This window comes from Crocodylus siamensis, chromosome 5 (assembly GCF_052110815.1).
Source record: "Crocodylus siamensis isolate JL-2025a chromosome 5, ASM5211081v1, whole genome shotgun sequence".
NCBI classification, from domain to species: domain Eukaryota; kingdom Metazoa; phylum Chordata; order Crocodylia; family Crocodylidae; genus Crocodylus; species Crocodylus siamensis.
The window spans coordinates 165561648-165587534 of record NC_143399.1 but is presented as its reverse complement, the minus strand read 5'-3'; the positions used below and the strand labels follow the sequence as shown (position 1 = coordinate 165587534).

The following is a 25887-nucleotide window of genomic DNA, read 5'->3' as shown; positions in this document are numbered from 1 at the left end:
CAAATGACATGAACGAGTCAAATGGAAACTTCTGAGAACTCCATTTATTCTGCACAAATTCATCACTCTTGGCAAACTACTTAGTTTTCATTAGCATAGCAGCTACTCTTCTAGTTGCTACTATTATGCCATCATTTAAACACGGTTTTATTTAAAAAGATGAACATCAACAGTTGAAACTATGAATATTAAGCAGCTGAAACACAATTCTCTGGAGTTAATGATACTAATGTTACTTTTTATCTGTACTCATAACTAACTCTTTTTACTAAAAGGTATTCATGAAATATGAAAAAACTGGGCAAGAATTTAAACAAGCACCTTCTAGGTAAAATTAAAAAACTAGCTCACTTTGGGTCCCGGTAATCCAGCCCCAGGAGGTCCTGGATCCCCCTTTTGTCCAGCTTCACCTTCTTTTCCCTAGTAACAAACAGAGAACCATCAGTTTGGGTTGCATTAGAATGTTACATTTATATGCAACATCTACATAAAATTCTGCATTAGAAAATGCAGTTCTAAAATTCTTCAAATGATTATTTCTACTTTCAGTGTGTAACAGGACACAGGGGGCAACTCCCTGGTCCCTCTGCTACAATCTACCCAGGCACCTGCACTAACTTGGGAACCCACAGATCTCTGACTGGAAGTCAGACTCAATCAGCACTGAAAGTCCTCCCCACTGTGAGCCAGCTTCCCCTTTCCATACCTCTCTTGGAGTCTTCAACGACAAGCATACTGGGGCAGGGTCACTGCAGCCCAACATCTCTCTTTAACCCCTTCCTCCCCAGGGCTAGCCAGTCCACACCATCACACAGAGTGAAAAGTCATGCTTGTGAAACCAAACTAAGCCACAGTTAGCAAAAAAAATAGGATACCCTATGTCATATGGGGCAAATCTTTACTTATTTAGGCATTAAACAATTATCAGGTTGAAAATGTTTTGGTCTCACCCAGCAACTCTTCAGAGCCTGGTCAGAATGGAGTGGATTTCCTATTCAGAATCTTCAAATATATCATCCAGAAACTTAGACAATTCTGTTTCATTTACGTTAACTGTTAGTGGTAATGTTGCAGTTTATGTTGCAGTACAGTATCAGATGTGGCTTTACAGATTAGAGATGTGCTAAAGAGCATTTGAGAGCAAACTCAAAGACATACATTCTGCTTTACGGCCATATTCATTTATGTCTTTTTGTAGAGCACTCTTGTGCTATGAGAGTTTTCCCACAGAGATCAAATGTGATTTGTGATCTAAAGTGAATGGGTATATATTCTTTCTACTGTTCCCATAGTAAAATGTACTCTCAAAGCAGGGAGATATTTGTCTTTGATCAGATATATTCCTTGTCCCTTCCCTTGCAAATCACCTTTGGCCCCTGAATGCCTACTCCATGTGATCCTTTTGATCCAGGTATACCTTTAAGACCCTGTAAACCCTAAAAAGAAAAAAGCAACAAGTTAATCAAAAGTATCCCTCCAAAATGTCAATCTTTTATGGGTTAATTTTCCAATTAATAAAATGAAATTAATTATCTTCCCAGTAGTGTTGGAATGATTGTGTAGTGGTGAAAGCCCAGGAAATATGTGAGGCAAGAATTCTGCAAATGCAGCCTATTGCAGATCCTTACCCTTTGCAGTCATCTTAACTCTTGTGAGCAAAATACTACGTGGGCTGAGCCAAATAATTTATTTTTCTTTTGTTTTAATCCCAAGGCAATTGAAATGCATCATTATATTTACACTAATTTCAAAGGATTTGCATGAAATTTTGTCTGTTTTTTTTCTCTAAGTAAAAATGACTTTAGAGTTTTTAGTTTCTATATATTAAAAATCAGGTCAGGTTTGGGTTCAAATTTCACTACATCTCTAGGATTTGATCTGGTTTCTCTTGAGCTCGGTGGCAAAGCTATTTACTTCAGTAAGAGTAATACAGGCAGTCCTCGACTTACAATTTTCGAGTGACAATGTTTCGCACTTACAACATTTATAAATTGACACCCTGTTTCAACTTTATGACATCAGTTTCGATTTTACAATGCTTGATCCAATGAAACGCCACGCCACATCCCCGCCACGCCACCAAACAAGTTTGCTGCATTGCTCATCTCCCTAGAGAATTTCTGTCCAAACTTCCTTGGACACTTTGTTTAAGAAAGCAGACAAGACTCCAGAAAAACCTTCAGTCAAGACTCCTGAGAAGCCTCCAGCCAAGACTCCTTCAAAAAGTCCAACCAAGTCACCTCAAAGAAGTCCTTCCAACTCAATATAATTTCTATTTACAATATAAGTACATTAATGTAGCTGTACTACTCATCTATAAATACAAAATTCTGGGGTATTTTTTGGTGAAAATAGGGTATCGGGCCTTGGTTCAGAAACCAATCCCTCATTTATAACATTGTTTCTTAGGAGAAAATTGGTTCCAAGTTACAATGTTTCGAGTTAAGATGCAGTTTTCAGGAACCAATTGTGTCATAAGTCCAAAGACTGCCTGTACCACCTTAGGTTTAGCCCCACTTTTCCAATAATGCAGGAGAAGTTGCTGGCACTTTGAAGGACAGGATTAGACTGTAAAATGAGTGTGACTGAATTGGGGAATGGGGTCTGAAATAAGATAAAATTCAATAAATACACAAGTTGAAAGCACCACACTTAAAATAGGAAAAACAAAACAAATACAAAACAGGGAATAACCAGCAAGGCAGCAAGAAAGAATCTAGGGCAGGGGTTGGCAACCCCTGGCATGGGTGCCAAAGCATGGCATACAAAGGCATTTTGCTTGGCACACACACCTCAGAGCAGATGGCAAATAAGAAGACAGGGCTGTGCTTTAACAACAGAGATCAGGCCACTTGTGGCTCCCTCACTATCCACCTCTGGCACGCTAACGTAACATTTTACAAGTCGAGGTTGCAGGTGTTTTTTGGCACTCTGCCCAAAAACATTGCTGACCCCGGATCTAGGGATTTGTATGGACCAAATTGAATGAGTCAGTAATGTGCAGCTGTTGCAAAAAAAAAAGGCAGCCGACTTTCTAAAATGTATTAGCACAGTGTATGTAAGACAAGATAGTTAATTATCTTGCTCTATTAGGTGCTGGTGAGACTTCAGCTGGAGTTACTGCATCCAGTTTAGGCATCTTACTTTAGGAAAGGGGTAGACTATTTGGGGAGAATGCAAAGGAGAGCCCCACAAATAAGCTACTTAAAGCAGGACTTTTGTAAGGAAATGATAAAATAAATAGTTTGTTTAGTCTTGAAAAGAGAAGATTGAGGTTGGATGCAAAATATATGGTTATTGAAATCATAAAAAAGATGGTGATGATCTATTGTCTACTTCTAGGGAGGGGAAAAAAGAGGTTAAGGACTTAATTTGTAGCCTGGAAGGTACAGTATTAGGAAAAGTTTCTAACTTGAAGTATAATAAAACACTCAAACAGGTGACCTAGGGAGTTTGTGACATCCCCATCACTAGGGGTTTATAAGAACAGACTATGAAAACATTTGTTAAGGAAGATCTATGTATTCTTGATTCTGCATCCAAGTAGAGAGCCAGACAAGATAACTTTTGATATTTCCTTTCCAGATCCACATTTATATAATTTGCCAAATGAAGTATTCAGTTTGTTTTTAAGTAAACACAATGTAGGGTTTACCTTGACTCCTGGATAGCCTATCCCAGGGGGTCCTCTAGGCCCATCCGGTCCCACTGGTCCCTGTTCACCCTGTGATTTGTGATTTATAAATTATAGTGAATATAATATTTAGGTCTGACATGTTTTCCCCATTTTCTAACGTGCAGATCAATTTAACATATTTACTTGAATCTAAGATGACCCTGAATTTAAGATACTCCCCCCAATAAATAGATTCTGTATATGGAAAATGTATAAATTTGTTGAAATTTTCCAGGTGTAGAATCTAATTATTGGAGGGTTGTCTTAAATTTACCCCTCCACCTCCCGCTGCAGCAGGAAAAGCATTGCCTGGGGAGTCAGGTAGCTGTGGGGATCAAGCTGCCCCCATTTCTTCCCCCTGCAGCCTTCCTACCCCCCACCCCTGCCACCTGCATGCCTCCACCCCAGCTCCCCATAGTCTCTGCCTCTCCCCACTCCCCATAATCTCTGCCCCTTCTCCCCTGCTCCCCACAGTCTCTGCCCCTTTCTCTCCTCACCCCCTTTAATGTCAGATGTCACTCAGTCTGTGTTCTTGTCAGGTCATAGATCAGAGCACATGGCTTAGCTCCTGGTAGGCCATGTAGCAGTGGCAGCACTACTGATTGGCTGGGCAGGGGACAGAGTTTCCCTGTACTCCACGCTTTGAAGGGAACCCAGTCTGATTGGAGCCAAGCTGTGCTTGATAGTATAGGGGGAGTAGGGGGCAGAAGCTGCAGAGGGCAAGTGGATGTGGGGCAGGAGGCTGCTGTGGGTCTGACTCTGGCCCTGACCCAGGTTCAGGGTCAGAATCAGAGCCACAGGAGCTGTCTGTAACCCACTGATTTGTATATGAATCTAATGTACAAAGCTCCCCCCAGCCCCATGCTGATTGGGTGGGAGGCTTATTGAATTAATATGGTAATCTTCTAAAACCATAACAATAAAAAGCATGTATACAGAAACCAACCCAAAAGTCAACCCAAACAGCTGAAAACTCCTGCCCAGCTGCTCCTTAATACCATAAAAGAACCTAATCTATATAGGTATCTTATTTTTCTACTTTAAAGTTCTGCAGGTGCCCTGTGCCCAGGACTGACCCAGACTTGTGAGCACCAAGCTTGCCCCCAAGTCCAACTAAGATCCAGAAACGAAGTCCCCTGAGTAAATTAGTCTAGTAGGGGCTAGATCTAATAGAACTTGATAATAATTAAGTCACCAAAGATGAAAATTGAGATCCAGAAAGACCCCACTGGACTGGATGCCTAGAGTTTGGCAACTTTGCACCTATCCTCCCCTCTAAGACAAATAAAGTAGATGGAGGATGCACTCTGCTCTACATTGCTGGGTGGGGTCACAAGAAATAAATGCAAAAAAAAAATCAGCTAAATGAATTACAGGGGTGGACGGATGAGAACAGCTAGACAGGTTACAGGGGTGGGCGGATGAGAACAGGATGGGTTTCAACACTGACAAGTGCAAGGTGCTGCACGTGGGGAGGAAGAACCAGCACCATACCTACAGGTTGGGGAACTCCCTTCTTGACAGTGCAGAGGCACAAAAGGATCTTGGAGTCATCATTGATGCCAAAATGAACATGGGCTGACAGTGAGGGGACGCGGTCAGGAAGGCCAACCATACCTTGTCATGCATCCACAGATGCATCTCAAGCAGGTCCAAGGAGGTGATCCTCCCCCTCTATGCGGCACTGTTAGAGTAGTTGGAGTGTATCCAGTTCTGGGCACTGCACTTCAGGAGGGATTGTGGACAACATGGAGAGGGTCCAGAGGAGGCCACTCACATGATCAGGGGGCAGCAGGGCAGGCCCTACAAGGAGAGGCTACAGGACCTGAAGCTGTTCAGCCTCCACAAGAGAAAGCTGAGGGAGGATCTAGTGGCCATTTACAAACTAGTCAGAGGGGACCAGCAGGCACTGGGGGAGTCCCTGTTCCCCCGAGCACTACCAGGAGTGACCAGGAATAACGGTCACAAGCTGGCAGAGAGTAGATTCAAACTAGACATCAGGAGGTGCTACTTCACAGTCAGGGCAGCTAGGATCTGGAACCAACTTCCAAGAGAAGTGGTGCTGGCTTCTACCTTGGGGGTCTTTAAGAGGAGGCTAGATGAATACCTTGCTGGGCTCGTTTGACCCCAGTACTCTTTCCTGCCATGGCAGGGGGTCGGACTTGATGATCTGCTCAGGTCCCTTCCGATCATACCAACTATGAAACTATGAATTCTTTTGCTAGCACTTTCCATGTTTAGATACCTAAAAAGTGGCCTTATTTTACAAAATGCTAAACACTCAATGAGAGCTGCTAGATGACCTAACCTAGGCACTTATTTTGGAAAATCCTGGCTTTTCCTGTAATATGGCCCCTTGGCTTTGCTCCAGAGGGACAGTAGAGTATCTTAGTGAGTTTCCTGGGAATCCCGAAGTGGTACAGGGTTGGCAACACAAGCTTTGCATTCTCATACCTTTTCTAGTGGTCAGGATTTGGTGAAAGTAAGCGTCTCAACTCCACTGATTCCTCTTTGACAGATGTGCCTTGACAGTTAGGTTCCGGAGTGGTGAGAGACGTGCGGGTGAAGCCCGCTGTGCCCCCGCTCCCCCAAAGCCCCCCAGACACGCCCTCAGCAGCCGCAGAGCCCCCTGCTGACCCCCAGCACAGCCGCAGGTAAGCGAGCTCGTGGTGGGAAGGGGTTAACTCCTCGCTCCCTGGGAGGAGGCTGGCTGTGTGGAGCCCGGCCAGGTCAAGCCTCCGCCCAGGACCCTACTTCACCCAGCCCCCCAGGGAGCCACGTGACCACGCGAACAGGCTGCATAAACAGGCACTTGAGTTAGCGTGGAGTTCGCACAGGAGAGGGCGTGGGAGGGCACGAGACCCTGCCTGCGAACCCCCCAGAGTAGTCAGTCCCAGCCGTAGCCAGCCTATCACAGGCATGACACAGATGGGCACACGCCGCACCCCTCGGGTCCCCTCGGGCTCTGCGGCCCCCCCATTGGGCACCTCAGAGACGGCCACCCAGACAGAGCCCATGGTTCCGGGCTCCACGCAGACGGAGCCCCTGGCTCTTGGCTGTGGGAGCTCTCTGTCCCTTTTTCAGGCTCTGGGGCCCAGGAGCATGGCCACCTCCCCTTGCAGGGTCTGCTCCCTACTGGGGTATCTGGCGCGCCAACTGGAGGAGCTCCAGGCCACAGTCCAGAGACTGCATGCCATCAAGCACTGTGAGCAGGAGATAGACTCCTACTGCCAGGCCCTTCTCCCCCAGGAGCCGCAGGGTAGAGCATCATCTCCCTCCAGGACTAAGGAGGACTCTGGGACCTCCCGCTCTGCCCAGTCAGGGGCATGGACCAAGGTGGTCAAGGGCCCTAAGGCCCGCCGCACCAAGGCCCCTCCCTCGCTGGAGCTTAGCAACAGGTTCGCACCTCTTGCAGCCCCAGCAGAGCCTGCTCAGTTGCCAGCTCCTGCAGGCAACCCCGGCTCAACCACAGCTACTGCCCCCACTCTCCCCAAGACAAAACGAAAGGTGTTTGTTGTGGGAGACTCCATCCTGCGGGGCATTGAGCGGGCAATCTGCCGCCCCGACCCCTTAGCCCGGGAAGTCGCTGCTTCCCAGGGGCCCGCATCCGAGACATTGCAGAGAGGATCCCAGAGCTCCTCCGGCCCACAGACCACTATCCCATGCTCCTTATTCATGTGGGCACCAATGACACGGCTCGGAGCACCCCCAGCCAGGTCATGAGGCGCCACAGGGACTTGGGAGCGGGGCTTAGGGGTCTGGGAGCTCAGGTGGTGTTTTCGTCGATCCTCCCAGTCTCGGGCTATGGGCTGAAGAGGGAGAGGAGGATCCATGCAGTGAACCAAAGACTGCGGAGCTGGTGTGATCGGGAAGGCTTTGGCTTCCATGACCACAGCCCGCTCTTTGGCGAGAGAGGCAGCGAGCTGCTGGGAAGAGATGGCCTCCACCTCTCCCCCCTGGGGAGGAGGCTCTTCTCAGCCAGGCTGGCTGACCTGCTCCACCGGGCTTTAAACTAAGCCCGCTGGGGGATGGGGGGACTACTGCCACTGCTGGCCCGCTGAGCAACCCTTGCAAAGCCAGCAGACCAAGGCACTTAAGGGAGTCCACCCCTGCCCCAGCCCTGGCACAGTCTGTGGGCAAGGCAAGAGCCCCCAAAGGGACACTTGCCTGCCTGTACACTAATGCCAGGAGCCTGGGCAACAAGCAGGAGGAGCTTGTCCTCCTGCTCAGTGCAAAGAATTATGACATCATAGGGATAACGGAGACCTGGTGGGACTCCACCAATGACTGGACCACGGGTATAGAGGGCTATACCCTGTACAGGAGGGATCATGTTGACAAAAGGGGTGGGGGTGTAGCTCTCTATGTGAAGGAAAGCTACATGTCCCTGCAAGCTGATGTTGGCGACCAGTATGGACAGCTAGAGACCCTCTGGGTAAAAATTCGTGGGGAATACGGCACAGGGGACACAACAGTAGGAGTCTATTACAGACCTCCCACTCAAAGTCCTGAGCTTGACCAGGAGTTCACCCGGGAACTGACTGAGGCCGCTTGCTCCAGGACCTTGGTTGTCATGCGTGACTTCAATTACCCAGGCATCTCGTGGGAAGATCACTCAGCAAAATCCGAGCGGTCGCAAAGCTTTCTCTCGTGCGTGGATGACCTCTACCTGACTCAAGAAGTCTATGGGCCAACGAGAGGCAAAGCGCTGTTCGTCCTGGTACTGGCTACGGGGGACGACCTAATCGGTGACCTAGTGATCAATGGGAAGCTGGGGGACAGCGACCACGAGCTGATCACCTTCACCATCCACCGTAAAGCTGGCAAGTCAGTCAGCAACACAGAAGTCCTTGACTTCAGAAAAGCCGACTTTGACAAGCTCAGGAGGCTTGTTGGTCAGGCCCTTAGGGACCATGACCCCAGGGAGACGGGAGTTCAAGAAGAGTGGTTGCTTCTCAAGGAAGCAATCCTCAATGCACAAGCTAAATCTATTCCAACATGAAGGAAAGACAGCAAGAAGGCACAGCAGCCCTCCTGGCTCTCCAGGGACCTAGCGGACCTCCTGTGGCTAAAAAGGAAAGCCTACAAAGGATGGAGGACGGGATTCACCTCCAAGGAGGATTACTCCGCGCTGGTCCGGTCCTGCAGGGAGCAAACCAGGAAAGCCAAGGCTGCAACTGAACTCCAACTAGCTTCAAGCATCAAGGACAACAAAAAGTCCTTTTTCAGATATGTGGGGAGCCGGAGGAAAAGCAAGGGCAACGTTGGACCCCTGCTAAACCAGATGGGGCAACTGACAACTGACGCCCAGGAAAAAGCCAACCTACTAAATAGGTACTTTGCGTCAGTCTTTCATCAGTTCCATGGGACGCCCATGCCTGCTATGGGACAGGGAGATCCGGGTGATGGGGATCCCCTACCCTCCATCAATGCTGACCTCGTGAAGGAACACCTTGAGAAGCTGGATACCTTTAAGTCAGCCGGCCCTGACAATCTGCACCCCAGGGTACTCAAGGAGCTGGCGAGCGTCATAGCCCAGCCCCTGGCATGGATCTTTAAAAACTCCTGGCACTCTGGTGTAGTGCCCGAAGACTGGAAGAAGGCCAATGTGGTGCCGATCTTCAAGAAAGGGAGGAGAGTGGATCCGGCTAACTACAGGCCCGTTAGCCTGACTTCTATCCTGGGGAAGATCTTAGAAAAGTTTATTAAGGAGGCCATCCTTGATGGACTGACCCAGGCTAACATCCTAAGGGATAGCCAGCACAGGTTTGTTGTGGGTAGGTCTTGTTTGGCCAATCTCATTTCCTTCTACGACCAGGTGACCTATCACCTGGACCAGGGAGAAGAGATTGATGTCATATATCTTGACTTCAAAAAAGCTTTTGATCTGGTATCCCATGATCACCTCTTGGCCAAACTGCCCAGTTGTGGCCTTGGCTCTACCACGATCTGCTGGCTGGGAAATTGGCTCCGTGGTCAGACCCAGAGGGTTGTAATTGATGGCAGTCACTCATCGTGGTGCCCTGTGACCAGTGGGGTCCCTCAAGGCTCTGTCGTGGGACCCATCCTGTTCAACATCTTCATTAATGATGTGGACATTGGAGTCAGGAGTGGACTGGCCAAGTTCGCCGATGACACCAAACTTTGGGGCAAAGCATCCACGCCAGAAGATAGGCGGGTGATCCAGGCTGACCTGGACAAGCTCAGCAAATGGGCAGACGAGAACCTGATGGTGTTTAACACCAAAAAATGCAAGGTTCTCCACCTTGGGAGGAAAAACCTGCAGAATCCTTATAGGCTCGGCAGTGCTACGTTGGATAGCACTACAGAAGAAAGAGACTTGGGGGTCATCATTGACCACAAGATGAACATGAGCCTCCAATGCAATGCTGAGGCTAGTAAAGCGACCAAAATGCTGGCTTGCATCCATAGATGCTTCTCGAGCAAATCCCGGGACGTCATTCTTCCCTTGTACTCGGCCTTGGTGAGGCCGCAGCTGGAGTACTGCATCCAGTTTTGGGCTCCACAATTCAAAAAGGATGTGGAGAAGCTTGAGACAGTCCAGAGGAGAGCCACACGCATGATCAGAGGTCAGGAAAACAGATCTTACGATGACAGGCTGAGAGCCATGGGACTCTTTAGCCTGGAAAAGCGTAGGCTCAGGGGTGACCTGATGGCCACCTATAAGTTTATCAGGGGTGACCACCAGGATCTGGGGGAACGTTTGTTCACCAGAGCGCCCCAAGGGATGACTAGGTCGAACGGTCATAAACTCCTGCAAGACCGTTTCAGGCTGGACATAAAGAAGAATTTCTTTACTGTCCGAGCCTCCAAGGTCACCTGCCATCAGAGGTGGTTCAAGCACCTACATTGAACACCTTCAAAAGTAAATTGGATGCTTAGCTTGCTGGGATCCTATGACCCCAGCTGACTTCCTGCCCCTTGGGCAGGGGGCAGGACTCGATGATCTCCCCAGGTCCCTTCCAGCCCTGATGTCTATGAAATCTATGAAATCTATGAAACTACCAGGTTATTTTAGAACAGGGGTGGGCAATTATTTCAGCTGGAGGGCCACTTAACAAGTTTTGGTGAGGGCCACAAGGGTAGCCCCACCCCTTGACAGGTGCCCCGTCTCCTGTTCACCACCTTGGGACCAGAAGTCCCACTCCTAACCCCTTACTGTGGCAGAGTGGCTGGGGAGAAGGGAAGGAAAGCCCTGCTCACATCTCCACCTTTACCTGAAGCGTGCTCAGGATCCACCTGGACTGTGGTTCTCTCCAGGGGCTGAGCAAGCAAGACAGTGGCCATTTTCCACTTCTGGCCATGCTGGAGGGACTGGTCAAGTCAGGTACTAGTAGTGGCCATGCTTGCTGATGCAGTCAGCTTCCCTGTTTGCGGGCGGGGCCAGAAAGCCACACCAGTCCTAATGCTGAAGAGCTGGCCAGCTACTCCAATCCTAGTTATTGCTTTGGCAGGGACAGCAAGCCTAAGCTGTGTAGTGGGGGTGGACCCCAACTGGAGAAGAGAATCATCTGGAGCCCTTAAGAAGCCCTTGAGCTGAGGCATGGCAGGGAGCAGAAGCCAGAGGACACAGAACATCAGATGGTTGGGGAACAACTGTGCTGCTCATCTTTTGTTGTATTCATTCGAAATGGACTGCTAGGTATCCCTGGGGCAATGCCTATGGGGCTGGGCACAAATAAGACACTGGATTGACGTTAAATGACTGCAGATCCCTTCTGAGGGTCTGAGAGTATAAAGAGCATAAAAGGAGGTTTGAGGTGGGAGTGCTGGGGCTGGGGGCCCCATAATTGATCCAGAGGGTTTCAGCTGTATAAGGGACTAGTGGTATTAGCTGCTTTTCCCTTTGAGGATCAGGACTATTCCTAGACTCATCACCTCCTGTAGTTTTCCATCAAAGTCATGGCAGGTGAGGCCGAGTGAGGACCAGAGCACCCTAACCTTGAGGAGGCAATATACTGAGGCCATCCTATTAAGGACACGGCTATCCCAAGCCACCGAGACACCATTAGCTATGCTTGGAAGGCAGCTACAGCTTGGTAACAACTTTGGTGCATTGCAAGACAGTCAAAAAGAAAAGTGGCCCCAGGTTCTGCCATGGTCTTTGAGAGACTTAGCCCAACAGTGGCTTAAGCCAGAGATTACAACCTTGGCCAAAGGAGTAGGTACTACTGTATTAGAACAATTTACTGGGGACCTAGCTGAAGGGACCCAACAATGGGTGTGAAGACACCAATCCCAAAACTCAGAGGAGGCACTAAAATTGGCTGACACTTTTTCAGAAGCCAAAAGAATTGATTCTCGGGGATAGGGAGTACAAGGAATGATCCAGGGAGAATGTGACCCTTTCCCAGAGGGTTTGCAAAAAGATAAGATGCTATATCTGTGGAGAAATGGGACACAGAGCTTGGATGTGTCCAAAGTTTAAAGATGGATGGGGGTCACCACGGGGCGAACTGCACCCCTCTGGGGAAGAATCAAGTGACATAGAGAGGCCAGAACCTATGGATTGTAGCTTTGTAGCTGACACCAGTACATTACTGCCACAGGCTACAGTGCTGGTAATGTTAGAAAATAAAGAGTACTTAGCTATGATTGACATGGAATGTGTACAGACCTTGATTAAGGCATTGCTTGTTCCCCCAGAAGCAGGGGAACCCATGGGCCCAAAGAAACTTGTCTGCGTGCGTAGGGAATGTCAGGTATATCCCTGCAGGAAATTAAAGATGTCTGTATTAAGAAAAACAAGAGAGATACCAGTGGACTGGGTATACCAATTACTGTGCCCCATGATCCTGGGACATGACTGGCCAGAGTTGCCAATAGCCTTCCAGCACACCTCGGAGGCACCAAAAACCCCACGTTGTTGGAAGGAAGAAAAAGGAAAGGCCAAGGCAATGATTTGTCATGATAGTGAAAAGGGGGGAAAAAGTCAAAGAAATAGATTTGGAACATCTGTCAGAGTGATAGCAGTTCTGAGAAGATCACGTAAGAGAAAAGATATTGCCATGCTTATGAGGACAGCATGGTCTGGTGGAATGACAAAGTTAGAAAACCGGAGATGGTAATGAAACACCCATGTTTTGAGGTAAGGGGAGATCTCCTGTACCAGATAATAAAAAAGGGTAGGGGAAGGGGAAGGAGTCACACAATTATTAGTCCCCAGAGGGATTTATTCCAGATATCCCATTCCCTACCTATGCGTGGGCACTTGGGCTGGGACAAATCAAGGCTCAACTTTTAAAAAGGTTCTTCTGGCTCCTTCAATACCTATGTCTATAATTGAAAAGCCATTCAATAGAATTGTGATGGATGTGATGGGTCCTTTCCCAAAGAGTAGCTCAAGGTATCAGTATATTTTGGTCATTATAGACAATATGACCAGGTTCCCAGAAGCAATTCCTCTGCCACTGGTGATGGTGCCTAAGGTTGCCACCCAGTTAATAAAATGGGTGGCCAGAGTTGGAATACTGAAAGAAATAGTGACAAATGAAGGGACAAATTTTGTGTTGGTTGTCCTGCAAGGCTTTTGTAAAATGCTCCATATTAGACACCTACAAACCATGATTTTCCGTCCACAAACTGATGGGATGGTGGAGCCGTTTAATAAGACACTAAAGAGTATGCTGAGGACCACCATACAGTGCAACCTGAAGGATTAGAATCTTCTTTTAGATCCCCTACTGTTTGTAGTTTGAGAATCAGCACAAGCATCACTGGGTTTCTCCCCATTCAGATTAATATATGGGTATCAACCCTGGGGACTGCTGGATGTGGGCAGGGATAAACAAGAGGTTGCCAGTGCCACATTACCTAATCATCTGGTAAAACTGCAGGACTGATTGCAAACAGTGCAGCAGATAGCCAGTGAAAACCTGTGGGAAGCACAGACCAGACAGAAAGGAATTATGATAAGAAGGCAAAGACCCAGGAATTTGTGGCAGGGGACTAGGTGGTGTTGTTATTACCAGACCAAAATAGCAAATTGTTGGCCCGATGGCAAGGCCTGTACCAGGTTACAGAGAAATAATGGACTACCAAATTCTTCAATCAGGGCACCATTGGGAGAAACAGGTATTTCATGTAAAGGGGCAGGAAGGGTATTTACTAGATACCCGACTCCCTGCAACTAGGTCCCGTCATTAGGGAGTGTCCCGGAGAGCAGAAGAGTAGAATACTGTTGTTGGGGGGACATTTGACCCAAGAACAGAACAGGCAACTAACCCAATTTTGGGGCCTCTTCCAGAAGGAATCAGGGCTGGTGCTGGGGGTGGTCCATCCTATACACATGCCACCAGGAATGGTGATCCAAGACCATTTGAGATGCCTTCTCAGGGGCTCCAAGAGTCTGTGTGACAGGAAATTATGCACAATAGCTAGAGGCATCCTTAAGGAATCTTGGAGCCAGTGGCAGAGTCCGCTAGTAGTAGTTCATAAGCCAGATGGGATACTGAGACTCTGCATGGACTTTAGGAAAGTTAATGAAGTGACTACATTTGATACACTCCCAATGCCCCACATCAAGGAGATGGTAGAAAAGATTAGATGAGCATGATATATCACGATGTTGGATATGACAAAAGGCTATTGGCAGATCCCAATAGCCCCAAAGGATCAAGAGAAGACAGTGTTCAGAACACCTTGAGGCCTGTTTGAGTTTCATTGCATGCCTGTTGGATTGCATGGAGCAACGGCAACTTCCCAATGCCTAATGGACCAGATATTGAGCCTGTACCAAAACTATTCAGCTGCATATATTAGTGATGTCATTATTTTCTTACATGGGAACAACACTTGGTGGACCTGAAGGCAGTGCTAGAAGCCTTGCAAAGAGAGGAGCTAACCACAAAGACACAGAAATGCCATCTAGGCCAGTGAAAAACCAAATACTTGGGATCTGTGGTAGGCCAAGGATGAGTGAGACCTGTGATGGACAAGGCTGAAGCACTACAAATGTACGTTAAGCCAAAAACTAAAAAGCAAATGAGGTCATTTCTGGGCTTAGCCATCTATTATGTAAAGTTCATTCCCCATTTCTTGGAGATGGAGGTACCCCTCCTACACCTAACAAAGGGCACCAGACAGGCAGAGATCTCATTGACTGAGGAGGCGCAGAGAGCTTCTGAGACTGTTAAGAATTTCCTATGTGGGGAGCCTGTCCTGTTCATGCCAGATTTAGTAAGTCTTTTTTTCTAGAGATGCATGCTTCAGGAGTGGCCCTCAGGGTGTCTTAGCTCAAAAAGTGGATGGAGACAGCAGGTTCATAGCCTATGCTAGTTGCAGACTCCTGAAGCATGAAGTCCTTTACTCCACAGTGGAGTGTGAGTACTTAGTGAGCAAGTATAGAGCTTTTTAAGTACTACCTGATGGGCCATGAATTTATGCTCATCACGGATCATGCCCCCCTTATATAGCTACAAACTAGGAAGATGGATAATGCTAGGATTATGAGATGAGCATTGGGCCCTCCAACTGTATAGCTTCAAGATTGAATATAGACTAGGAAGAAAAAATACGGTTGCGGATTTTCCCTCCCGACAGCATGAGCTGGAGAGCAGTTCAACAAAAGTGGATCCATAGGCATCACAATGATTCCCCCCAAGGGGGCATCTCAGGATAAGTAATGTGGGTGAGGGTACTCATGGCTTAAGGGCAGCGATATGTGGAAGAGCGGCTGGGGAGAAGGGAAAGAAACCCCCTTGCACCCTCTCCCTTACCTGAAGTGTGCCTGGAATCTGTCTCGACTGTGGTTCTCATGAGGAGCTGAGCAAGCCAGACAGGGGCCATTCTCCACTACTGGCTGTGCTGGAGGGGCCAATCAGGCCAGGTGCCAGTGGTGGGGAAGATCACTGGTGCAGTCAGGTTCCCTGTTTGGGGGTGGGGCCAGAAAGCTGCACTAGTCCTAACGCTGAAGAGCTGGTCAGCTACTCCAGGCCCAGTTATTGCCTCAGCAGGGTTGGGGAGCCCCCGCTGTGTAGCGGATGCAGACCCCAATTGAGAAAGAGAATCAGCTGGAGCCCTTAAGAAGCCCCTGGAGCTGAGGCATGGCAGGGAGCAGAAGGCAGAGAACGTGGAGCCTCGAATGGGTGAGTAGCAGATCTGCTGCTCACCTTTTGTTGCACTCACTCAAAATAAACCTGCTAGATATCCCTGGGGTAAAGCCTGGCTATGAGGCTGGGCATGAATAAGACACTGGATTGACATTAAATGACTGCAGATCCCTTCTGAGGCTCTTAGATTATAAAGACTATATATGAACAGAGGTTTGAGGAGGGAGTGTAGGGGCTGCAGGCAGTGTTGTAGCCACTAAGTTTCACACCTGGGACAAAGCCCGCAGCGGCAGCCCACCCTCACCCTGCGCACAGATCCGGGGGGCAAATGGCACCCCCGCCATGCTTGCCTGGAAGTGCATGCAGTGGCAGGAGCCACCCTTTCTCCTTTCCCTGCACCCCCCCCAAATGAGCTGCTCACAGCTCTGTCCCATGTCCCTCCCCAGCTGGACAGCACCTGTTGGCACCACTTTGCTTTGGCACCTGAGGCAGTTACCCTGCTCACCCCCCCCGCCTTTTTCTACAGCACTGGCTGAAGAAACTCTCATTCAGGCTCCTAAGGCCCCATAGCTTATCCAGAAGGTTTCAGCTGTATAAGGGACTAATGACATCAGTTGCTTTTTCCCTCAAGGATTGGGAATGTTCCTAGACTCAACATCACCTTCTGAAGTTTTCCATCAAAGTCATAGAAGGTGAAACTGAGTGAGGACCAGAGCACCCTAACCTTGAGAAGGGAATATACTGAGGCCTCCCTATTAAGGAAACAGCTATCCCAGGCCACCAAGACACCCTTAGCTACACTGGAAAGACAGCTATGACTCGGTGACACTAATCTTTGCCACCAGAATTCCCTCTTTTTGCCCTGGAAATACTCGGGGGGGGCGGAGGGGAGAGAGTTGGCATCTTGAAACAGGGAAAAAACAAATCATATACTAAAAAACTCAACTATTTCCTATGGCTGGGGGTGGGAGTGCGTGTGAGGCTGTTGGAGGGTGTGGGTGGGTGTTGAGGGCATGGTGAGAGGTGGAGAGCCAGACCTACCCATCCTGTCCTGGCTGCAGTGCACAGTTCCCAGCTGCAAAGCCAGGATCCATATGGTGCAGCATAGGGCTATCCTGGCACAATGCAGTCCCAGCTACAATGCTGGGATCCACACAACGCAGCATGGAGCCAGCCCGGCCTGGCCTGTTCCTTCCATGCCACTTCACTTGAGTCCCGGCCCTGCAGTGGGGAACCACATGCAACTGGGAGGGGATGGGACAGGCCAGTTTGTGCCATGCTGTGCCATGAGGGTCCCAGACTTGTAGCCAGGAACCACATGCTGCCAGGACTCACATGGCACAGCACAGAGCCAGCCCAGCCAAGCCAGAACCTGTCCCAGCAGTGCACCTTTCCCCACTGCAGGGCCAGGACCCAAGCATCATGGAGCCGGCACAGCCCTGCCCATCCCTTCCCAGCAGGATGCAGTTCCTGACTGCACGGCTGGGACCTGCATGGCATAGGATGGATCCAACCCAGCCCAGCCCAGCGGCATGCTAGAGTACCAGAACCTCTGGAAGTCCCACCCCATCAGGCTGGGCCAGCTCCATGCCTACATGTGGTGTTCCCAGCAGCCTAGCTGGGAGTGGCACATGGAGGCCACAAACTCCATGGAGTAGGGCAATTGCTGACAGTCCCCCCCCTCCCCCCTTACCTGAATTTCAACTCTGAGACAAGAGAGGGCTGGGGAAAAGCCACAGGGGCACACCAGGGCAGAATCTTCTGCTAGCCAGAAGCTTCTGGTCTCCATAAGCTTCTAGGGGTGGGGGTGTAGTGGAGTGGGGCAGGGCGGGGTTGAGTTGGTTGTGTTGTAACCAGAGCCTGAGCTGCTTCCTGCTGCAGCTGGCAGCTCATGCTGCCAGCACCATGTTGGCTTTCAGACAGGCAGCCACCAGCAGGTAATAATTGTCTAAATTTTAGAGGGGCCCTGTGGACCAAATAGAATGGCCTGGTGGGCCGGATCCAGCCCACAAGGTGTATTTTGCCCACCCCTGTTCTAGAAACTGAAGTGTCAACTGACCAGTCTCAAGATATAGCAGTAGAAAGAGGGAGTAAAGTCACCTTAGTCCATTTCTTCTCCCATGTTTCCAGCTGTAAATAACACAGCTTTGGCTGCAACTAAAACCTGAGCTCCATGTGTCATCAGCTAATACCCATGAGCATTCAGATGCCAGGGTGATGGACATAAATAGAACAGTTTGTCCTGTGTCCGGATAAATATATATGTTCATACAATTGCTACACTGCATAAAGGATTAAATCAGCATTAACTTTACTGTTGTTCCTATAGATGTGACTTTCATTTATCTCACCTTATCACCTTTGATTGATGGACCTGGTGGTCCATTTGCACCTTCTGAGCCTTTAGAGCCTTTTTCACCCTGGAAATTTTTCATGCAATATATTAACTTAATGTAAGGTTTTGTACATAAAATCTAAAGCAAATAATTTCTGTGCAAACAGGATACACATTTTCAAAGAAATTTTTGTGTCAACGAAGCATAGCTTAAAACACATCATGTCTAAGTAAAAGCCTCCTCTTTTAACTGTTGTACCTTGAAATAACCTTCTAAAAGTCCTCACAGAGGAAGGTGAAAAATGAAACTGTCACAGGCAGAAGACTTGGGAGTTTCCAAGAAAACGTGGAACACTTTGGGAGTTTCATCATGTGTATATTGCAAAAGGTGCATCTATCCCAGTTAGCTACAGGCAGAAGGAGCTATAATACACCTCAGTCTAGGTGGTAGAGGGGAAGATACCTTGAGCAAACAACTACCCCAGAATAAGCTGCAAACATACATGTACACTGGGGTAATTTACACTGAGGTAGCCTTGTCCTTGTTTTTCTTCAGGATAATCATACACTGAATCTGAATGGGTAACTGGTGGGGCTGTACATTACATGCCCACTTCTCTTTTTTAATACTAGTAGAAAGGCTAATTATACAAGTATAAATGTGTTATAAAACAAAGTTCCAAGTCCCACCACTTTAATTGTCAATGTCAGCAAAATGGTACTGGTGCTCCTAAATTGCTTACATACTTTTTTGAAATCTTACTACAATAATTATACTGGAATTTTTTTTTTCCTTACCTTCTGGCCCGGAATACCTAGTCCGGGTGGCCCTCTCTCCCCTTGTACACCTTCAGGACCCCGTGCCCCCTAGCAACAGAAAGAAAGAACAGCTTCAAGCTGTGTATGCAATAAAGTTTTCTTGCTGACACTATTTCAAATACACTGTACTACTATCCCATCCAATCCATCATGAAATGGAAAACTGCAAAGGCTAAAAAAGAGCTGTGCTTCTGCAAAATCTTGCTAAGAACAGGCAATTAAAGCACACTGAAACGGCCATGCTTTATAGATTTAAATAACAATCCAATGCTGAAGTGAATTATATGACATGGTACTATACACTCTTTTTCCTGTTTGTAAAGAAGAAAGACAGCAGTGAAATTGCATCGTTTGTTTAGATGTATCTTTAGCCATCAGTATAGTTTACCACCTACCAGTATACAATACCACAGTTTAGGGCTGACCAACTGGCAGCCTGTGAGCCACACACAGTCCCCAGGTAGTTAGCCTGCAGGCCGCAGGCTCACAATCTGGGTGCCTCTCCCTTGGCCAACCCCATTGCTCCCCTGATGTTGTTGCCAGAGTCTTTAGGCTCGCCCTCCCTTCCCAGCTTTTGGTTCCTGTCCCTGAGGACAGGGCAATGGGACCCATGGCATTGACAGAGACTACATGTAGTAGACTCTGGTGACCCAGGGAACCCAGTGTGGCTCAGCATGGGAACCCACTTGGTGCCATATGGGGGCATCAGTGTGGTACAGTGGGGGCCACCAGAGTCCTCTAGATGTTGTCTCCTTCAATGCCATGGGTCCCATTGCTCTGTCCTTAGGAACAGGAACCAAAAGCTGGGAAGGGAAGAAGAGCCTAAAGACGTATCTAAGGTAGAAGCAAATTTCAGTTAGCTCAAGCTGAGATGGTATTAGTATTGCATAGTTTCATAGTTTCTAGGGTCGGAAGGGACCTGAGTAGATCATCTAGTCCAACCCTTTGCCATGGCAGGAAATAATATTGGGGTCAAACGACCCCAGCAAGATGTTCATCCAACCTCCTCTTAAAAACCCCCAGGGTAGGAGCCTGCACCACTTCTCTTGGAAGTTGGTTCCAGATCCTAGCTGCCCTGACTGTGAAGTAGCGCCTCCTGATATCTAGCCTAAACCTGCCCTCTGCCAGCTTGTGACCGTTATTCCTGGTCACTCCTGGTAGTGCACAGGGGAATAGTGACTCCCCCAATGCCTGCTGATCCCCCCTGACTAGTTTATAACAAGTGTTTGCAATATTACAAGTGTTTGCATAATGCTCCAGTTATTCAAATGTAGCTTGCATAATACCTACACTTGAATATTGCCTCAAAAATGTGAAAAATAAATTATCTGTGTAATAACAGCTAAATTTCTAGAGAGAGAGATTTAAAAGACACGATGTGTTGAAGCCTGGGCAGTGTTCACGCAGGAAATCAACACCCCATTGTACATTGGGTCTGTTTTTCATTTAATCTTATATGTAAAGTTATGCAAAGTTGTGGAAGTATAGATGGATATTTGAACACAAAATCACAACTTTTGCTTGGTTCTGATACTTCCTCTGTCTTGCTGTGTGGTATGCATGGTGGCTGTATCCTAACCTATGGTGGCAAAATTTTGGGAAAAAAGTGCAGCTAGTATGTGGGTTTCTGATACAGTACTGAGACTGTTAGAACAGCATTAGTCAAATGATGTTCTAGCATCAAATTTGAAATTATCACAGAAATTCTCATTTTGTTATAGAGTAGAGAGGTCATTTACAAAGTCAGCATAACCCAATAGCTATCACAGTGTGGTCCCTGAGAAGACAGAAATTTTATGTTCTTAAAATACGGAATAACTCTTTCCAGTACCACTATGTACGTGAACTAATAACACTGACTAGTTCAAAATACCAGACTGCATTCCCCTTTGCTTTGGATTTATTAGATTTCCATGAACTGGATAGCTTAATGCCTAGCACCAATGATAATTGAATTGTGTCCTCCAATAATAATTGAACTGTGGTGGAGTTGTGTGGGTGGGTATGCTGGTGTATCTGCATTGTCACTAGAGGTCTGGAAATGCAACAAGATGTGAGTTTTTTATTTTGTTATGACAACTCACCCTGTCCATACGGCCCATCAGCAAAATGTGGTAGTGAGAACAGTTACATATTGTTATTGTAAAGTAAACTTAATGCTTGTATGGGTAAAAAGTTGGAACTGCGCATATCAGGTCATCATCATACAAAGAAGAAATAACTCATGACTAACAATTTGAATGGAGATAGGCAAATATTGTATATATTAGTTGGGATATTACATCTGAAATCTAGTATAAATAGTGAAGTGATTAAAAAAAAGAAATGTTGAAGTATAGAAAAGCAGAGGTTGGTCTTTAAAATGTTGCCAATATTTTTCTGTTTTTCAGTAATTCATACTTCTATTATATAGGCCCATTGGTGAGTTTTGGGGGATGTTCATGTCTCTTTTTTTTAAGAGGAGAAATACTGTGAATGTTCCAATTACAAGTTGACTGTGTAAAAATGCAAACAGTATGAGAATGAAATCCTAATTTCCTGAGTGTAGCAGCACCAGACCACATCTGTGACTGTAAAATGAAAAATCTGTCTTTGTTGTTTGTATTGTTTTGTTTTTAATGACAGAAAAATGCCTTTTTGTATAATATCTTTTTTTAATTGTTTGATGGGTAAGAGAGGAAAAAACAATGAAAATAATGTATTGATAGAAACCCATCAACACTCCTGCAAATTAAAGACAAGGATTTCAGGGAGTTTATCAGAAAGATGGAAGAACAACTACTTACCATATGCTTTGTTTGCAAAGACTTTACATACCTATTAAAAGGGCTGTGGAGAACCTAGAAGACTGATTGCAGTTCAGTAGAGACTCTACAACATTATTTAGTAAGTAAACCTATGAATTAAAATTTTTTCTTGCTTTTTTATAAATAAGAAATATGGATGTCGTGTGAAAGCTAGGATTTAGGGATGTGAATCTGACAGTGCCACAAACGCCGGGAAAAATACATAGCCTTTAAGAATCATTTCCACACCAGGTGTCAATCCTTGTTTTTAATTAAAGGTACATATGGGCATCAAGAAATGGCACAAAGTTCTTTTTTGTATTTATTTTGTATTGGGTGTTGTGCTGTTTAAATTTTTTTTTAAATTTGACAAGCCTAAAAGTGCTGTGCTTTCTGTAATTCCCATCAAGTAGGAATTATAGATAAAAATTCACCTGTATATAGAAAGCCTTACAGAAAACAGTTCTGCAATGCTGCTTACATGGAAAAAAGCTTGATTACCTGATCCTATTTCAATTGGCTTTGAAAATTGTACTGGCTCCTGTTTGCATTATGCTTTGTGCGATTGTTAATGCAGCAGTTATTGACACATATGTAGTCACTGTCATTATCCCAGCATGAGATACAGGGTGGGGTATGAGTGGGGTGTATGCATATGGTGGGGGAGGGATTGTGAGGGGGTATGGCTCTGTGGGGGGCAATAGGTGGTGCAATAGTCAATAAGACTATCAAGCAAGTTCACCTCAATTTCTCAGATTGCTCTTATTTTTAATATATTGTATGGCACTTTACTGTCAACTTACAGTTAATCCTGGCTCACCAATTCCAATAGGTCCTGGAGGCCCAATTCTTCCTTCCTGGCCTCTTTCACCCTTGTGAAAAGGAATTTTGAAAGTTTAGTTTTTATTCTGAACAAACCATCTCCTTAGGGTAGCAAATCAGACTCAATTGCTTATATAGTTTTCAGAAGCATCTAAGTGACTAATAAGAGATTTTTAAAAATGGGAGTTGGACATTTTGCAATCTAAAGAAATAGGCACATGTACAAGCTACTATGAGATAAACTACAATATCAGCTGCTCTTCTGTAACTGCTCAGGGTAACAGCACGCACATGGTTAGTAACTAGAAAGCCACGTTCTCCTGTACCTCATGGTAACTTGATATGTGTCCCTCTCCTAAGTTCCATTGAAAATCTATGAGAATTAGGCTTCTACTCCAGCACAGGAATTTCAGGCTTAATAGAGTTGCTACGTGCCTCTGATTCAAGTATGTTGTTCCTCCAGTACATCGGGCATGTCTACACATGCATTTCTTGCAGCACTGCTTTACTCACACGTAAGTTACTTGCAAGTAAATTATGTCAGGCAGGTGTCCAGATGTGCAGGAAACTGGCTGCAAATTTGTTGCCAATCTGCTGCTGGTTTCTCAGGCCCTGCAATGGGCCCCTGCCACCACCAGGGGAGCTCCAGGCTCCCCATAGGTCAGGGGTGGGCAAAATATGGCCTGTGGGCTGGATCCAGTCTGCCAGGCAATTCCATCCAGCCTATGGGTGCCCACCAACTAACTGTATCCCACCCAGCCCTTCCACCCACAAGGGAGGAAGTGAGGCACCCACATATACACCCCCCCAACAATACCCTCTTGCACCTTGCTCCCACCTTTGTGTGTGGAAGGGCCTGGCCCAGCCAGCGCACAGCTTCTCGGTGGGGCTGCTGCTGCCACTGCTGCAGCTGCCGGCAGATCCGCTCAGCTTCCCCAGTGTCTCACTCATTCTGGGCCCAAGTAGGGAAGTGGCGGGAGGGAACTGGCTGGGAGCATGGAGCATGGGGCTGTGGAGCCCACACCCTGGGGCTGGTGAGAATAAGGAGCTCAGGTGGGCAGTGTATGAAGGAGAGTGAGGGGGGGTGTGGGGACCCCCTACACAATCTCCCCTATGGTGCACAGCCCCCACCAGTGGTAGTAGCAGCAGGCAGAGGTGCTTGGGGTGCTCATGCCCAGCACAGGCATTGCTGCCGCTGGTGCACGGCTCCATCTAGCGCTGCACATGGGCGCAAGGAGAGTAGTCAGGCATGCCCATTTCTGTTGGATGAGGCTCTGTATGCAGCTCCTGCACTCATGTGCCTCAGGAAGAAGCCCCACGCCATGGAACTAGCTGCCTTCACCTCTCCCTGCTGTGCAGGTCCCAGGACTCCATGCAGAAGCAGGAGCCAGGACTCCCCTCTGCTTTCAGCAGAGTCCCAGCATCTCCATGGCAGGGCGCAGCAAAGTCAGCCAGCTTCATCACACAGGGCTTCCCCCAGTGGTACGTGAGTGTGAGAGCTACATATGCACTGTGGGAAGCCCTGCATGATGGAAGCAGGCTGGCCAGGTTGCACTTCTCAACCCCGTGTGCAGTGCTGGCCAGAGCTGAGCACTGCCAGCAGCAGTGTATGCTGGGCACAAGAACTCTGAGTACACCCACCTGTTACAGCCGCCGCTACCGGTGGAGGCTACACCATGGGGAGAAGTGTGTGGGAAGTCCCCACACCCCTTCACCTTTCCACACACCCCACACACCCATGCCTACCCCCACAACCTCCAACATACACATACACACCCCCAACATACCCTGTTGCCCTCACACACCTGGCAACACCACCCCACAATCCTCCCCACACAGCCCACACCCCATCATATGCATACACAACACCCACAAACCACTGTACATCCCCCCACCCCAATTACATCCTACATGCCCCCACACACAATATACAAGAGGAAGACTTTATTTCTGAGTTATTGTGCAATCATCTCTATATACATTATGCGAACACAAAGCATGACAAATATTTTTTGTAGTAAAATTAAAATATAGTAGGTGTTTGACTTTTAGTGTATGATTTGGTTTTTTTAGTTCCAAGATGGCATCCCTCCCCTCCAAAAAGGAGTACTTCCAGAGGGCAAAGAGAGGGACTTCTGGTGGCAAAGGTCAGGGGTTAGGGGTGGGATGTCCAGTCCCAAGATGGCAACTAGGGGGCAGACCACCTCTCAAGGGGCAGGTATAACCTTGTGGCCCTCAACAGCTCACCAAAAGTCATTAAACGGCCCACCAGCTGAAATAATTGCCCATCCCTGCCCTAGGTGCTCAGCCAGGGGCTGGTAGGGAGCACCAGGCTAGGAGACAACTGTCTCCTGGCCTTGGGGGGCTGCCTGCTTCTGGGGTAAGGACAATGTCCTCCTGCCCCAGCAGCAGGGAGCTCCTGGCACTGGCTCCCCAGTCAGAGGCAGGGAATTTGGAAATAGCTGCAGGGGAGAGGCAGGTCCCAGATCCATGCCCCAATCCACTGGTGGGGCAGATAGCTCACTGCTAGTTGCCCCACCGGAAGATCGAGGCAGAGGGCTGAGACCTACCCCACCCCTGCAGCTCTTTCCAAGCCCTGTGTCTCAATCATTCAATCAGAGCACAGGGCTGAGACCTGTCCCTGATCAAGATAGTTCCCAGCCTCTGCTCTGCACACTGGGTAGAGGCTGGGAGCTTGTTCACTGCCCAGCTCCATATAGCAATGCATTGTCCATTATTCTGGATTGCTCGAAGGCTTCATAATTAGTTTGTGCTCAGTGACAGCACTCCACACTCTCGCATTGTCCCACAGCTTAAATAACTTCCTTGATCACAAGGAACAAGGGAAAAGGGAAGTAGTGCTGGCTCCTACCCTGGGGATCTTTAAGAAGAGGCTTGATGACTACCTGGCTGGACTCATTTGAGTCCAGTCTTTTCTCCCGCCCAGGTGGGGGGTCGGACTTGAAGAGCTACAAGATCTCTTCCGACCCTACTTCTATGATTCTATGAAAAAACCCCATAGAAGTGCTGCTGTTTAAAATCTGGCACTATGTTATCAAAATACAGAAGATCCAGGGACTAAAGCAACTATGAAGATTTGGGATGAGGAATGGACCGATATATGAGACGAATCAGCAAAACCTAAAGCAATTGCCCTTCTCCCAGCTAAGAAAATGAATGACAATTCAGTCCCCTGTGCTTGGTCAACTTTGGTTTCAAGCCTCTAATACTATTAGGCATCTATACCTAATAAATGTAGATGTACTTTGATCACTTTTACACATGGTTCATCAACCTCGTGTATTTTATGCTGTGAGAAGTACTTCAATTTGTTTACTGCCATGAGAGAGATTATATATAATCAAGCCTTGACCAGGA

The 25887-nt window shown here is 47.5% G+C and overlaps 1 protein-coding gene across 1 annotated transcript in view; it reads right to left on the bottom strand.

The window, feature by feature from the left end:
* COL28A1 (collagen type XXVIII alpha 1 chain) overlaps positions 1 to 25887 on the bottom strand; it is a 150599-nt gene that overhangs the window by 68365 nt on the left and 56347 nt on the right. The window contains exons 13-18 of the mRNA XM_090046961.1: positions 22491 to 22559; positions 18881 to 18949; positions 18099 to 18167; positions 3656 to 3724; positions 1368 to 1436; positions 352 to 420 (exon numbers count right to left, since the gene is read on the bottom strand). Coding sequence (XP_089903087.1) covers positions 352 to 420; positions 1368 to 1436; positions 3656 to 3724; positions 18099 to 18167; positions 18881 to 18949; positions 22491 to 22559 — 414 coding nt within the window. The remainder of the gene's footprint in view (positions 1 to 351; positions 421 to 1367; positions 1437 to 3655; positions 3725 to 18098; positions 18168 to 18880; positions 18950 to 22490; positions 22560 to 25887) is intronic.